Consider the following 17,314-nt stretch of genomic DNA (forward strand, 5'->3'; position numbering starts at 1 on the left):
TTGAGATATATACATATGGAGACGACACCGCCTACATCACTTATGTTCCGCTCAACATAAGCCATATGGCTTAACTGCACGCTCATTTTTTATTTGTTTTAAAGTGAAACGCATCAAATATGCCTTCGTGTGTGTTACAATATTGCACAAATAATACGGAAAAGTGACTAACATAACTTTTCATCGGTAAGTACCTAACTAAATAATAATTTTTAAAACTTAGTTAGAGCAAAAAAATGGCGCACAGATTTTGTTCGTGGTGTCTCCTCCATACGTAGTAATATTATCTCAATGGTTGAAAGCTCCTAATTTATGATTTTTATAATTGAATGCTTTTAGATGGTTCTAGAATATAAAATATGGTATGGATAAATAATTAAAATGTGTTATTAGTGGAATATATTTGTATCTATGGAAAAATATCGAAGAAAACGCACGAATACGTAAAATATCTTCTTTTCTTATATTTTTGTCCTTCATATTGATAACAAAAATGCCGTAAAATGTACTTAGTTCCATTTTATGACGGATAAGTTTTATTCAAGCATTGAAAAATCGGCCCTTAATATTTCAAACACAGCCAAATAAAATGTGTCACCAAAATTATTTATTTCATTAATAAAGCTATACATATCCACAATTCGCCACATCACTGGCCCATTTAAATTCGACAAGTAACTTGTAACCTCTAAAACGTACGGAATCCGGGGAATGCAGGCCGATTCGCACTTTCCCGGAATTCCCTTGAAAAATTTATGTTCGTCCCAAGTACATCTTACTCTCAGCTTGTTTTGTTAGCGATTTAAATGTTTTTCCTTAAGAAAGCCGTTCGTGAGATTTTAATGTGATTGTCTCTGTCCATTTTTTGCTCATCCCTCATTATATTTTCGCGTTACATTTGTTTTCTAAATATTCCCGAAGGTTCTGTAAACGGTTAAATGAAATGGATTGTTTTTCAATTTCCTTTTTACTAACGAATTCGCTTTTATTCCGAGTAAGTGAACTATAAATATAGTATTAAATATTGAACGGAAATTTCTTAACAATGTACTTTAAGACGATACACAAAAAAAAATCTACTGCTTGGCGGGCGGAGTCTAATAGCTCGCTATCGCGAACGCGGGTGTGCGCGAAGTCATTCTTGCAAACTCGCCGCGCTGCCGCTGGCCGACTCGGGACAAACATGTATGGAGTCGTCATACAGTTATAATATTCTTATACATATATTTAATTGTTGATTTATTGGTTTTATTTTCTTGCTTATAAACAAATAATCTTCTTTTTAACAACTACTTAGACATTATTAATAATTATTATTATTTCGTAATGTTTACTTTATTACAAAATAATACAGGCTATAAATAATCTTTAAAATAACAAAAAATATTGTTACTCTGAAAAAATGAAATGGTACTCAATAACGCGGACTACTGAATGGATTTAGATAGAATTTGATGCTGACGTAGATATTACATCATGCCCATTTCTGAAAGAAGTTATAAACCCTAATTCTTCTCAGTCAAAGTCAAGAGTGGAAGATATCACTAATACAGTAAAACTGATGCGAAACTTTGGATGTTAATTTGTATATTTTTTTGTTAGTTGTTACTTAATCACGTCAAGACTACATTACCAATTTTGATAAAATATAGCTAATTGCCTGGATTTACACATAGGATACTTTTTATCCGAACTGAACACTTCTGTGGGATAAGACAGGATTCACGATATAATCTAATTCCACGCGGGCAAAGCCGCGGTCGGAATGATATTTTTTTAAATAAAAAAATTGTTAAAAAAAACACAAAATATATTGATGCATGTATTTATTTTTTGCACTTTATTATAATTGTAATTATTCATTACAAATAATCAAAATAAAATAGCCAGAACAAAGTTAGGCCCTGGTAGGGTAGGTAGGCAGGTACAGCAATGTGAGACGAACACTGGCTTATTTATACCAATAATAATGTATTATAAACATTAAATTAAGTTTACTTTCTAACAACAAAAATACATAATATTAGCTAATGTGAAAGCGAATCAACCAATCATCCCACAAAAATGAAATGTGCACACAAATATTCATCCAAATCGGTTCATGTCATTAGGAGGAGTGACTGCAGCGCCATCTTCCGGGCCCAATTGTGTTTCCAGATCACCCAGGAACTCAATTTAATATACTTACACAAAATTTTTCGAAATGAAAACTCACATTACTATGTAAATATGAATATAAACCTGTTTTAGTACTAAGCAATTTCCCGCACAGGTGTAGTAAGTATAAATGAAATAAATATCAACATCAAATTCTTTATACAACATACTTATCTACCACCTTCTAAGAAATGTAATTCTTGAAATTATTTCGTATTTTTTTTAAATATAATACTACTCCAATGAGCTCCTGTTCCATATTATGTCCGCCATACTTCCACTAAGTTCACCATGATTTTTTATTTCTTTGCACTTTGTTGCTTTTTGCTAAAAATGGAATCATGCGATAAAACCAGTAGAGCTTTGATAACATACATTTTTGACTGAATAAAGGTACTTACGAAGGAGTGGATTCACATTGTGAACAATCAGTGGGTTTATTTTCCTTCTGGATTCCGGATTTCTGAACAGATTATTTATGCTATAAATGAAAAAATCTTACACATTCGTTATGTACTTAAAACAGGGGTACATATCAAACATCGTCTATAATACAATTATCATCAAATATAAAATAAAACCAACTTACTTCATTAATTTGTTCCAATTGTAAGCATTCTTTTTCCTCCAACCTTTATGTTTCTTCTTCTTATTTTCTTTATTGTCCCCATTTGTCTTATCGTGTTGTCACCCTTTTTTACGATTGCGCGAGCGACACAAGTTCCCCGTGTGACGGCCGTAGCGGGAATGACTCGTGCAGCGATCGGGGTAGGAAGATACAGGGCGGCTCTCGCTATATTGGCTGGTCGCGCGCTAATTTCAAGTATTTCTTGTTTATTTCAAAACCATCGCATATTTCAAAATTCTAACACGGTAGACGTATAGGTTGTATATTTTATAGTTAATATCCAAAAAGTCGTAACTTTACGTTTGTTATTTTGAAGATGCCAGAGATTAAAAAAAAATAACAATGATAACTTTGTATTTTTTTTCTATCGAGAAAATATCATGGAATCATGTTTCTAAAACGGTAGACGTATTGTGTTACTATTGAAATTTCTTGTCAAGAATTTTCATCACGACAACTTTAATAATATAAAAATTACGAAGGTTTGAAAAGGGCCGTAAATGTTAGAAAAATTAATTCATCACCTTAAAGGTATTATTTAGGGATTGTTATAATAGTTTTTTATTACGCAAAAAGTAACATGTATAACGTGAACATAATCGCTTAAGTATAAACCATTCTGCTTCTAATAAATTAAAAGCTATAGTTTTCAAATTAATTGTATTAAATTAATAGGCTAGCCCCTTAAAGTAATAAGCTCTACAAGTAAGATTAGTCTACCTCAAAATACTCTTTATATTGCCTAAATTAAGCAATACTCGAACTCGTAATACCTTAATGTAGCCTATATAACCTATCTATATTGTAAAACTATTCATCATCGTTACCTTTGTCAAAAGATCCCCTTTCCCCATTGTCCTGTACATCACGCAGCTATACACTAATTTACACTCTATTCCAATGGATAAAGGTTTATTTTCGAGCGAAATAAAGAGGTCATTACTAGCAATTTTCAATTACAGGCGCCTGAAGAGGCTGTAGATTGTCATCTTAAAATTATATCTCCTTAGCTTTCAAAGTATTTTAAAAGTAAGGTACCAAAGCTTTGTTTGTTGGTTCGAAATAGTTATAGTTTATACTAGTTATAGCACGGGTATCCGTCTGTTTTATACTTCATAATCTTTTCAAATTTGTAGATTTTGGAATTACAAAGGATCCTAGCATGAAATATTAAAGGTAAAATCGAATTCGCATGGGTATTTTTATTTTAAAGAGACCATTTATTAATGCTTCTATGTCCAATGAACAAAATTTATTTTATTCTATTCCGATATTATGAATTAAAAAGATACAAAACAATGTCACTTGTTTATTGGTAGAGTAAATACCTACATATAGCTATGTACAATGTACATAGGTATACTCCGTTATTTATACATACATTTTTTTAGTTCATCTGCATCGGTATGTATTGTTAGTACTAGTTTTTTATACAAAAATGTTTGGCAAAGGCCCGAATTCAACATGTATCGTGACCCACAAACATATTGTTTTACATAGCTATTGTTGTTAATATTTGAAGCAAGTGACACGCGCCAAAAATCAGGTTAGCGGAAACAAAACGTACGTTCCCTGATATTTGATATATTTTTAATTTTATTTTGAATATATTTTATGTATCGAACTGCTACGTTTTATGTATAGAGATGTGTGTATGTGCGTTTATTGTATACAGATGACAAGTATGTTATTCAAGTAAAATACAGTAATATCCCTTTATTTCAGGGGAAACGTTTATTTGGCAATACGCGTAAATAATGAACTTTAGAATCATTATTAATACGTATTGCTAAATTATAAACGTTATTAGAACTAGAACCTAAAATTTTAAACCATTTAAAAGTAATCTAAGTAAAAACTCTTACAATTACGGAAATAAGAACATAGTTATTAATATTTTGTGTTTTAACCTACATAAAAACATAACTAACATGTAGATACATTCTACCTCCATAACAGTTTAGTTCTACCTATCATATTCATGTGATCATATAACACAAACAAAGCCAGGTGAAACCAGCAGTTACAGGTCAATAGGCTAAAATGCTTGAAGTCCAAATCTTTTGGCAGCTCGCCGAATTTCGTTTTAGAATTAGGTTGCGAATCATAGGCATTACAATTTTTACCTTCACAAATTGAATTGGCTTTTTTCATTTCGGTTACAAATGAAATAAGACAATTTACTGAATATTAATGTATATTTTGATGTAACGGTTACTGTTGCTTTGGATTATTTTTATTTATTTCAGTAATGTTCATAGTTGATATTAGAGATTGATGACTTGCACGCTATTAGTATAATTTATATCTTTTTTGTTTTGTATTTCTTCTATTTAAATGTTATTATACAGGGTGTCCCAAAAAGTAGTGATGAACGGAAGCTGGGAGGTAGAGGACCTAGAGGGCTATCCGAATCACCCCCATGTGTGTTATGCGATTTTTCGTATTTTCGGAGTTATGACTCTTTTTTCAATTTTTCACCTATCGCCGAGTACGATGATATTTTCACTCATGGTGACATCAATTATTGCGGAAGATGCTTGATTTTTTTTTGTGTGCTACGCTGAAAGATAGGCCAATTCAGTATGGTAATATTTACTATCGTTAGATCTTTGAATGGAATAAAAAAAAGGATGAAATGCCAAGAAAGGTAAAATTTCCCGGTATGTTCACCACTTCAAGGGCCCGTAAAAAAATAAAATCACATAAAAAATGTTTTCCGTTTGGCTTTTAAAAACTTGCTCTATCTATCAGGTAGCTACCCTGAAAATTTCATTTTATTATTCAGAAGGCTTCAATCGAAAAATTGAAATCTAAATGTGGTAAGTGCAAAAATTTTATTAACATGATGATCATTAAAACCAATAAATAGGTGTTTAATTACCAGAATTTTTTAAAATGACCCCGCTGTTGCTCAGTGCAAGTGCGACATCACCGTAAAAAGTTGTCTTTTAAATGTCTGAATGCCCTTTTATCATTTTTAATGGTTTCTTCTGCTACTATGAATTTCCGGGTTATTTCGTCCAAATTGTAGCAGTCTCTCGTCTTTGTAGTATCCCCACGGAAAAAAATCAATATGGTTTATGTCCGGAGACCGTTCAGGCCAGGCTAAAGGGTAAAGATACCCTGAAAGATGGATTGGTCGTTGCAGCCTGCGCATGCGCCGGTGACGCTTGCCTTAAAACCTGGCCTCCACGGTCCCTCGACCTAAACCCAATTGATTTGTTTCAATGGGGATACTAAATAGACCTCGGCTACTTGAGAGAATGTCACAATTTGGACGAAATAGCCCGGAAATTCATAGTAGCAGAAGAAACCATTTAAAATTATAAAAGGGCATAAAGACATTTAATAGACAACTTTTTACGGTGATGTCGCACTTGCATTGAGCAACAGCGGGGTTATTTTAAAAAAAATTCTGGTAACTAAACACCTATTTATTGGTTTTAATGATCATCATGTTAATAAAATTTTTGCACTTACCACATTTAGATTTCAATTTTTCGATTGAAGCCTTCTGAATAATAAAATGAAATTTTCAGGGTAGCTACCTGATAGATAGAGCAAGTTTTTAAAAGCCAAACGGAAAACTTTTCTTATGTGATTTTATTTTTTTATGGGCCCTTGAAGTTGTGAACATACTGGGTAATTTTATCTTTCTTGACATTTAGTTCTTTTTTTTATTCCATTCGAAGATCTAACGATAGTAAGTGTTACCATACTGAATTGGCCTATCTTTCAGCTTAGCACACAGAAAAAATCAAGCATCTAGCGCAATAGTTGACGTCACCATGAGTGAAAATATCATCGTACTCGGCGATAGGTGAAAAATTGAAAAAAGAGTCATAACTCCGAAACTACGAAAAATCGCATAACACACATGGGGGTGATTCGGATAGTCCTCTAGGTCCTCTACCTCCTGGCTTCAGTTCATCCATACTTCTTGGGACACCCTGTATAAATGCCTGAAATAGCTGGATATTTACCTAATAAGAGTGCCGAGGTTTTATTTGTTTTCTTTTAAAGTTTGTTTTGTGAAATTTTCACATGTTCATCAATATTACAATTAAGCAAAAAGGACTTGATTTTGTTTATTAAAACATACAACCAGCAAAGTTTACGAAACTTTAGCTATTATTTTAGCTAAAATCCCCTTTTAAGCATCCCTTTACTTCCCACATACATATAAGAATACAGGGTTTACTCAGTATGATTCAAAGGCTAATCTAATGCTGAATCAACATCCCTTTCATTAGGGCTGATTGCAAATTGTCTGTTACATGTGATGCTTTTGGAAAAAAAAACTGAATTCAGATGCAAGGGATTTTATGAAATAAAAGGTAGTGTTTGTTTTTAAGTATAATTTTCTACAGTTTTGCGAAGTTTTGTGTTAGACTTTACCGGATAAACCGTTTAACCGATTTAGATGAAATTTTGCAATATATGAAAAAATTGATACAGTTATATACAATAATATTACCTATAACAGGTTGCTGGTATTGGAAATGTCTAGGTATGCATAGGAAACGAGTTTCATGCATTAAAGCTTATTTACAAGCAAAGCAAAGGTGAAAATCAATTATTGCTATTGTATTATTACAAAGTTGAAAGATTAATATTTTCATACACCTATATGAAATGCAGGTTTCACAAACACAATTCCTAAAAAAGATGTAAAATCGAATAGTTAACCACGTAAATCATACAATATATTATAATTAATGTCTCACAAAGCTACACTTATATCTCAATACACATCCAGCAGTCACCAAAACCCTATCATATGACGTGTTAATTTTCCAAATGGATGTTTACAACTCGCTTTCAATGTATCCAGTTATGTATGGAGATAACAAGGAAATAAAAATATTAAAACGAGACACCTAAATGAAGGTTGAGTTACATACAGTATCCATTTGTGAAAAGAATATAACTGAAAGGGCTTTATCTTTTGGGAAATGTAGAATGTTATCAAGACTACCATTTACTGTTTGTTACGAAGAAGTGTAAATACCTAAATGAACCTTGTTTCTTATTAATGTTAAAGGGATCGTTACGTCTTCTAGGATAAATACATTATTAGCCCTAACTATCAAATTGGTTTAATTTGAATCAAACATCTATCAAACATCTTATAAACTAGCTGTGCCCTGCGGTTTTACCCGCATTGCTCCGCCCCTGTTGATCTTAACGTGATGATATATAGACTATAGCCTTCCTACAGAAATGGGCTATTCAACACCGAAAGAATTTTTTAAATCGGACCAATAGTTCCTGAGATTAGCGCGTTCAAACAAACAAACTCTTCAGCTTTATAATATTAGTATAGATTATACATAGGTATGCTATGTCTTAATAATATGAGCTTTTAAAATATCGATTAAATGTTTTACAAATATAGCTACTAGGATTTTGTAATCTGTAAATGATGCGAAATAAGATTTGTGTACGTAGAGCGCAAAAACTAGAGAAGTTGTTGGTATATTCATTAAAACAGGCTGTTTAATGATAACATTACTCTCAAGTTCTGTTCTTTCTCTAATGATAACATTACTCTCAAGTTCTGTTCTTTCTCTAACGATTCTAAGCAATATACAACTTCAATTATAACCAAGAACCAAGAAGTAATAGCATTCAATTATATGCAGATGCAAGGCGTGTCGCAATTATTCCAAAACCCAGCATTAAGCCAGTGTGTCAACCGCAACCGTGAAATAGCTCACGTAAATTCACAATACATTCAACTTTCAAAATCCGATAGCAAGTTCGCTAAATGCAACTAAATGCGTCAGTCAAGTTTCAATTTATCATCGAGAGATGGCGCTGAATGTATGAATGAATTCAAAGTTAGATTACACAATTTAAATTCCCCCTTCATGCAAAATAGGGGCGAAAAGATGAGGTCTGAGGGGGTAGAATACATTATACTAGATGGGTCGGGGGGTAAAGGTTGAAATATTTACCTCGCGGGAGTTTGGAAGTGTTCGGCGGAGCGTTGCGAAATCTTAATGGATTATGCTTTGATTGGGCCACTCCAGCTTATACTTTACACTTTTCAATTGTCTCCGAAGCCTGGGGTATTGGCAATTAGGAAAAACAACGATTATTTTTTATGAACACGCCGTTTATAGCGATTGCTTCGTTCCACTTTGTGGGAGCACTTTTAAGTGATTGCTTCGTGGTTTTCACATTGTTGGATGAAATGGGCCGTGCAGGTGTAAGCAGAATGCTTTAAAGGTATGATATATCGAGTAGATATCTTTTATGATATGACATGTGAATTGAATGTTGGCAAGAATTTACTGGTGCAAGGTGGAAAAAATTTATTTTTGTTTTACATTTATGACGTTAAGATTTACTACAATTTCATATTATATGAATGTCCTGTAAAAAGGATTATTTTTATGTAGAGGTTACTAATTCTGTTGATATGTAAGGCTAGTAAGGCTAAGGATATGTAACCAAACAAAGAAGATATAATAGCTATAAATAATATTATTTTTGTAAGAAAAGTAACACTCCATTAGTCGTAATACAATTATCTTGAGTAATTCTACAAAGAGTTCATTGTCCCGGTGTTATCTTTTCTTTTGTAATCTTATCAATGTAACACAACACTAAATATAAAGCCTTACAGCTAGGCTTACACCACAACAATAAAAATTCTTGGGGGATTTTCATGCCTGATTAAGTAAAAGTAAAAATTTTAAAAACATTTAACTTATGCAACACATAAACAACTATAAATTACTTAAAACGATTAATGCATAATATGTTTATCCTCATTAATGATTCAAAGAAGAATACATAGATTTTCAGGGTATGTGAAGGGAAAAAATACTCACAAATATATTATGTTTTCCCTTCACGTGCCCAGAAAACCGATTATGAGACTAAGTATTTTCTTGTAAGTTACTAAGTATTACAATATCTTTATATTTTAGTAACATTACAGAAGATTGGATGTATGTAGTTTATTCACGCAAAATTGCTGAGTCGTACATTTCGTAGAGATAGCTTATGGTCCGGAATAAGTAGCGTTGTCGGAAAAAGGGTGAAAGATAAATTCCAAAATTAAGGAGAAAAGAATAGATATAGAAAATAGACAAAAATTTAATATTATAAAGCTGAAGAGTTTGTTTGTTTGAACGCGCTAATCTCAGGAACTAGGTCCGATTTGAAAAATTCTTTCGGTGTTAGATAGCCCATTTATCGAGAAATGCAATAGACTATTATAACATCACGTTTAGACCAACAGGAGCGGAGCAATGCGGGTAAAACCGCGGGACAAAGCTAGTTTCTAAATATATTGCATTGGTTATATAACTAGGTACATGTGTAATTTACGCGTAAGAAATATATGTAAAATATGATTACGGAATTTATGCATCTGTCTATAAATTTTGTTAATTTATTCAAATGTGTTTATCAAAACAAATTTTCTAAATTATAACATGTGTCGATGCTTTCTATGTATTTTCAACTTGCACCTTGTCGTTTTCACTTTGATTAAGTAATTTATAAATAAACATACTTCCAAAATTTATGTACGTACTACTAACTAAGTACGAAACTAGTTTAAAAACTACCAGTATTTCAAATATAATAAATGACAAAATATTCATAAGAACAACGAATAAACCCATCATCGAAATTTCGAATTTTATATTATTAGTAAAACAATTCAAATTAGTCACAAATTAGCATACCTACCTACTAACAAAAAATCCATAATGAATGGATATAACATGTTTTTGTTAAAATACGATTAGTCACGATCATGTTAATTTCGTTAAGAAATACCTGGAATTACTAAATAAACGTGAGCTGATGATTCAGTTGGATAAATGAGGTTTATGAGAATCAAGCGGCACCACTTGGCACCATTGTCACTAAGTTTCGTTTCTTGCGAATTTTAATGAATTCTTGTTATTCATTGTGTGAACTTATATGTTGTTAGAAATCATATACATTACTTTTCAATCTAAACTATAATTATAAAGCGGAAGAGTTTGTTTGTTTGAACGCGCCAATCTCAGGAACTAATGGTCCGATTTGAAAAATTCGTTCGTTAATGTTAGATAGCCCATTTATCCAGGAAGGCTTTAGGCTATATATTATCACGCTAAGACCAACAGGAGCAGAGCAATGCGGACTAAACCGCGGAGCACAGCTAGTTCAATTATAAAACTTAAAATAGTAAGCGCTTTTGAGAAACCGCTCCTTAAAACAGTTCAATTATAAAACTTCGATTAGTTAGCTGTTTAATTTTGCGAAACAGTTCAATAGAAGATCTTTCAATGATTTTATTTCTTCAAAACAATTAATATTTTGTATTTTGTTAGTATTTTGAGAAGCATCTTATAACAATACCTTTGAATTATTATTTTTCCAGTTAACAATTAAAACGATTCCAGATTGAACTCTTGATTTGATCTTAAAACTAAACTAACTTAAAATTAATATTAAAGACAGATTATTATCAACGGATTTAATCGCGATAATATATAAAAGGAACACAGCGAACGTAATCACGGACAAACTGATATTTTATAATTTTGTTACAGTAACATATTTTAGTGTTAAAACACGAAGGTAAGTTTTTATGTGCTAACTACTACTAACTAACTTTGCCTAATTATCCGCAGTAGTTATATTTAAAAATTAATATCACCCCAAAAATACCTCAAACTAATACTAAACAGTTAAACTTTCAAACGTTTTCGCTGTTTAACATTTGCAGTTAAAATCCGTTCAACTATTTGTGTACAGTTTCAATCGTTTTCAGTGATGCAATTTGAACATTCCATTTCGGAGTATAATGTAAACATACATATAATATAGCTAGCTTTTTGTCTGCAGCTTTGCTTGAATGTATGTTATATACCTATTCATATTGTAGGAAAGTTAATCTGCGTATAGATTACTATAGTATATTTCATCTGGTTAGGTTTAAACAAAAATACGATGGGTATACTATTCCATGCCTAGTAAGGCTAATTTTATTAATTAAATCAGTAGATTTAATTAATAAAATTTCATAAAAATCGAATCAGTCGTTTTGCGTCAAACCCATTGCAGAAAATATTACTCAAAATTGTATAAGTGTTTTCATTTGTACGGCCGCGGCTGTACGATTAAAATTAAAATTTCGTATTTTATCTATCTTTACTGATGTACCTACTATGAAGAAACCGAATTATAAATTTCAGGATCAATTCTCAGAAACGTGCTTCAAACACAATATTATAAATACCTTATATGAACCTAAAAACAATTACAAGAAGGTCTTGCACAATCTATCATCTTATATACCTATATGTACACTTATATTTATTTTGCTTTATGTGACTTTAATTATTTGAAGTAGGTACACCAAGACTTGTATTGTTTTAAGTAAGAATTTCTTATAACCACGAAACATTTGTTATGAGTACTTAGTATTCTAGCAATAATGTACATTGACCTAATTCCGATCAAAATACGAGCGTTTATTTAGGTCTCAGCCAACCGAATTCTACAATATACTGCACTGAATCTAACTAAAGTAATAAAATGAATTCTCTACGTAAAATCATTTTGAAAACATCAATAAAATGAAATGAAAATTCAACTTTAAAAGTAGAGTGAGGTGAATTTTGAAATAATGTCTGTATTATCGTTCTTTCTATGCTAAATAACATTGAAATTGTTCAACATTTTTAGTATCGAAGCTTAACTTTCGAAAATCTAAATTTTTACCATTATATTGAAGTAGGGAAAATAAACTGTAAAATAACCGCTTACAATTGCATTCATGAAAATTGAGTAAATATATAGAAAAATTATCGTAAAAATTATCCGGTCGAAGGTATATTATAGTTTTTTTTTTATATATAAGGGGTTTATATATAAAATAAAGTAATAAACAGATCATACCTGAACTTCTTGCCTCTACTAGCAGCCTCGTATCCACCAAAACATACACTAAAAATATTAACAACAAAGTCTTAAACCTCCACAGTCCCCTCGAGGTTCTACACTGATGCCTAGATTCACTAAAACTGTCTAATTTAAAAACACTACTATTTATAACACTTTTCTTTCGCCTCTCGTGGTTCACGTGACCGCCTCTGTCTTCTAGAAGATTCTTTAGTTCTAGAAGGCTGTTTCTGCTGCATATTCTGTTCTCTAGAGGCTGTAACGCCTCTTGGCTTGCAGGCATGGCTGGTTGGTTGTTAGTGCTACAATGATTCATTTGTCCTTTGGTCAAATCGTCGCATCGTGTGACAGCATCTGTAAAAAAAGAAAGTAATTAATTTCAGGAAACTTTATTAAATAGGTGTAGGAATCTTAATACATTATGGTACAATAGGGAAGACTTGAAGGAGTTATGGGATTTGGATTGAAAAAAACAATGCATCATAATGAAAAATGTTTTTAGAATAAAGATATCACTGTTACAAGTCACTCTATTCATAATAAAAGCTGTCAACAAATCAATACATTTTGTTTATAACATCCCTCATAAGAATAACACCAATTATTTATTCATAAGCCGACTCTAATCCAATATATATCAAAAAATCCTTGTTATTTGATCGCATTGTAACAACAGAATATCTATTCACTATAGCGAGAAAAACCTATAAACAGCACTTAGTAAATTGACAGTTATCGAGAATTATCGTTCTCCGACAAAAACGTAATGAAATAAACACATTGTGAGAGCGGGATGGGAGATTGGGAGGGCCACGGGAGGGACAGGGTGGGTCCATTCATCAGCTGGGACCGGGGTTGTTACCAGATCTTATATGTCGTATAGTAATCTGTTTTTGACAAGACAATGTTTACATGTTACACGTTCTTAGTTGATGTGTTTTTCATTTTAATGGTTATTAATTAATGTTTACAACTGGTAAATATAATCATGAAGATTAAGTAATTTATACTGAAAGGCAAAGGTATGCTTAATAATGTTTTTCCATAAAGAAATCTAAAATAATGGAGGTAAAAGTATCGTACCGAGGAAAGATTTCTTAATTCGTTTTAGCCATAAAGATTTCTCTTTCTTGGGAGCGAAAATTAATGTCGCAGAATTCTTCTTACCATATCGTTGTTACTAAGTGGTTAAGGTCTATATTAACTGTCTATTTGGTATAGTTTACACGATAATTTAAAAACGGGGGCTAATAAAATGCTTGTCAACATTAGAGAGTCTACATTTTTCACGGAAATATACACATACCACGGTAATTCACACATTACTATGCTTCTTTTCACTTTTACGTGCTTACATTTGAATAAAATGACAACTCCAGTAAGTTCAATTACTGTTCATTTTTACATTTTTACACCTCTTTTGTTAAATGAACTTTCGTTTGAAAGAAATGATACCTACAGTGGTAATGTTTGAGTATATTCTAATCTTCTTAATATTCTAGTAGGTACTTAACTTAGGATTTCCCTTCATATTAAAACAACGTGGGAAGAAATCGCTTGTCCGTCTGTTATAAACTAGAATTCGTTAGAATTTATATTGAAATTGCGGATTTAAACTGGTGTTAAGTGACTAAACTGTAAATGGCTGTCGAAGAATGCAAAATAACAGATCTTATCAACGGATTTGCAAGCTCGCTACACGCTCCCTGTTAACTGGTTTACGAATTAACTGTTGGTTAAATATTTAACTATTTATAAGGATTGTAAACTGTTCAAATATTCACAGGTACATACGTATATACTGTATGAAATAATTTAATAGAAATATTCGTGAATTATGAAATAATAATAATGCAGTTAAGCTATTTAAGCGTTCTAATTTCTATTTGTGCCATTTTTTAATTAATTGACTGGATTTGCATCTTGAAAACATTTTATAAGTCTTTTAGAAAAATGTAAAAAAGTCATATTGTAAATGAATAGGAACAACAATACTAAAGACTTATTCTTCGATAGCTCTACACCAGGTGGGTAAAAAGCCCAGGACTAAGCCGTAACGATCAGGTCTAGACTGAGTTAACAAGGTTTTGCTCATTATTTTTGATCGATAAAGTGTCGGGAACGAGCATCACTTGGATTTTGACGATCTTGTCCGTTCCGAGAAGCAATTGAACGCCTTAATTGAGGTAATTGAGGGTATCGTTTATTTGCTCTTGTATAGCGTATTGTGGATATAGACTAATATATGTAATTTCTTTAATTCTTATTAAGATGAGGAAACTTTATTAGTTTGCTTTATGTCCACGTGATAATGTTTGGTCGACGTGATTATTGGTAAAGGATATGATGAACCAGCGAATACTGTTTTTTGAACACAACTTATCGAATACAATATTTAACATATCAATGAGCTCTATAATTGCTTAAATTATACTTATACATTTGATTACAAATGTTTAATGTCTTCCTTATCCAAACATTCGATATAAGGAAGTTTAATAAAAATTATCCAACCCCATAAGCTTCTATCTCATCAATTAATAATCTTCGAAAATGAAAGCACAAAAATTCGAAATAATACATAACACCACAGACATCCTTTACAATTTTGTTCAGAAGTGACAAAGAACTTAAAATATAGTTCTCTTCAAACATATCGGATCTATTTTTCATTACGTTTTTACCGTCTCAAATGCATCGCTGGCTCAACTGCTAGCTATCACGACCAGGTGTACGCTTCTTGTTATTAATCGTATTTCAACTTGTGGGATGAAGATTGTTAGTGTTTATCCTATTTTAGTCATAGACGAAAGTTTGTAGAATGTCTTTCATGCAAGAATAGAACAAGGAATAGAGATAGATGAGCTTTAGGCCAATTTAAAGCCGGATATAATTCGATTCGATTCAATTCTCTAAAAATAGTCAAGGAAAATGTCGTAGTGATTTGCACTGTGAAGGTAGTGGCTTGCGTTTCCATGATGTTATCCTGCACTATTCTAGATACATAATACTTACTTTTAATAGGATTTTATGCGACTCTTTTAAATAATACTGATATCTTTAACTTACTTATGTAAGTATCGTATTTATTACCACAGCTACCATTGTCATAACTAGATATTTAAGTTCATCGCCTCGTGATGTCGCCTTAAATTTATACTACGTGTCTTTCCAATATTTTCCTACTAACGACAGGCTGTCAAGGTTGCCAAGGGTCCTGAAAATTGTTTGTGTCCCCGGGGACCGTTTGGACCTGGGATCCTGCAGGTGGCGTGATATATGGGGCCATTGCACCGGTTTTATTACGCGTGAACTTTATTTCGCAGAAATGCTATGGGTCTGTTTAAATGGTGTCATATCTCATATTTGCTGGGTGACAAATTGTGTGGGGTGTTTTGTTCGGAACGGTTTGGTACTTTTATATGGATGATTGGAATTTAGAAAGTAAATGGTGAGAAGTAGCGCAATAGAAAGATAAACCTATAATAGTAGAGAGTACCTACTACCTACTAGATTCTAAATATACCTATCATAAATAAAAAATAAGAGTATAATTATAAGCATTCTAATAATAAATTATCAAATAATATTCTGTCATAAATTGCGTGGTTAATTAACAATGAATAAAGTTGCATTAGTAGATTCTGATAAGGACATTTTCAAATAATAATGATACTAATATCAACAATATTTTAATAAAGTCTTCGTACTTTCCACGTAAAACTTAATATCTCTTATAATTGCTCTCACAATAACTTCGTACAATATCTTAAAGATAATATATCTTTCGAATTATATAAACGGGTGAAGTCTTAGTTGAGCAGAAATATAAACAGTCATTTATCGTGGCCCATGCCCCCGGGACGCAGGTGTCTTGGAGGATCGCCCCCACTCTGGTTTTATTCCGTTTGCACTTGCAGTACAAAAAGCTTCAGTTTTCACTCAATTTACTGAAACTAAATCACTTTGTGTATGAATTGCTACTTTTTAAGGGTGAATTTCGTATTTTATTATTTGTTTTTCTGAGAAATGTACCTAGAGGTATTAATCTATACAAATATTATAAAGAGGAAAGGTTTGATTTTTTGTTTGTTTGTTTGTATGAATTGAATAGGCTCCGAAACTACTTGGCAGATTTGAAAAATTCTTTCACTGTTGGAAAGCTACATTATTTCTGAGTGACATAGGCTAGGTTTTATCCCGGAAATCCCACGGGAACGGGAACTATGCGGGTTTTTTTTGAAAACGCGGGCGAAGCCGCAGGCGGAAAGCTAGTAATATATAATTTATATTTTTCTGTTTCAATTTTATGTTAATTTCAACTAGGAATTCTAAACTACCAAGTGATTAGTAGAAGGTTTTTACAACTGAACAATGGAATGGATTTGGATAGTGTTTTTAAAGTCTAAAATGAGGGAAAATGAAACCTTACACTTTTACTTCTAGGCTACTATTTACGAAAGCAAATCTTGCAAACGAAATGAGGACACTAAATTTGTATTAGAAGATAATGGCATTTGCAGAAAGATAAACGAGCGAAGCCGCGGGACAGAATACATAAATCATTAAACCACAGTTTTCTTACAAGAAACTAACTTCCCTAGAACA

General features: G+C 32.0%; 1 protein-coding gene and 1 long non-coding RNA gene across 4 annotated transcripts in view; both read right to left on the minus strand.

Moving 5' to 3' along the window:
* Cirl (Calcium-independent receptor for alpha-latrotoxin) overlaps positions 1-17,314 on the minus strand; it is a 270,668-nt gene that overhangs the window by 86,612 nt on the left and 166,742 nt on the right. For all 3 annotated transcript variants that reach the window (XM_089710173.1, XM_089710174.1, XM_089710175.1), the window contains exon 2: positions 12,704-13,060. In XM_089710173.1, the coding sequence (XP_089566299.1) occupies positions 12,704-13,022 (319 nt within the window). In that variant the 5' untranslated portion in view covers positions 13,023-13,060. The remainder of the gene's footprint in view (positions 1-12,703; positions 13,061-17,314) is intronic.
* Positions 1,541-3,257, minus strand: LOC149477666 (uncharacterized). Its single transcript, XR_016317561.1, has 3 exons — positions 2,747-3,257; positions 2,559-2,620; positions 1,541-2,484 (listed from the first exon to the last, which is right to left on the minus strand). It is a non-coding gene; the product is annotated as an uncharacterized LOC149477666 (long non-coding RNA).

Source organism: Colias philodice, chromosome 24, assembly GCF_061535455.1.
Source record: "Colias philodice isolate Cphi_HAF_F1 chromosome 24, ilColPhil1 Martin Lab GWU primary, whole genome shotgun sequence".
Classification (NCBI taxonomy): Eukaryota; Metazoa; Arthropoda; class Insecta; order Lepidoptera; family Pieridae; genus Colias; species Colias philodice.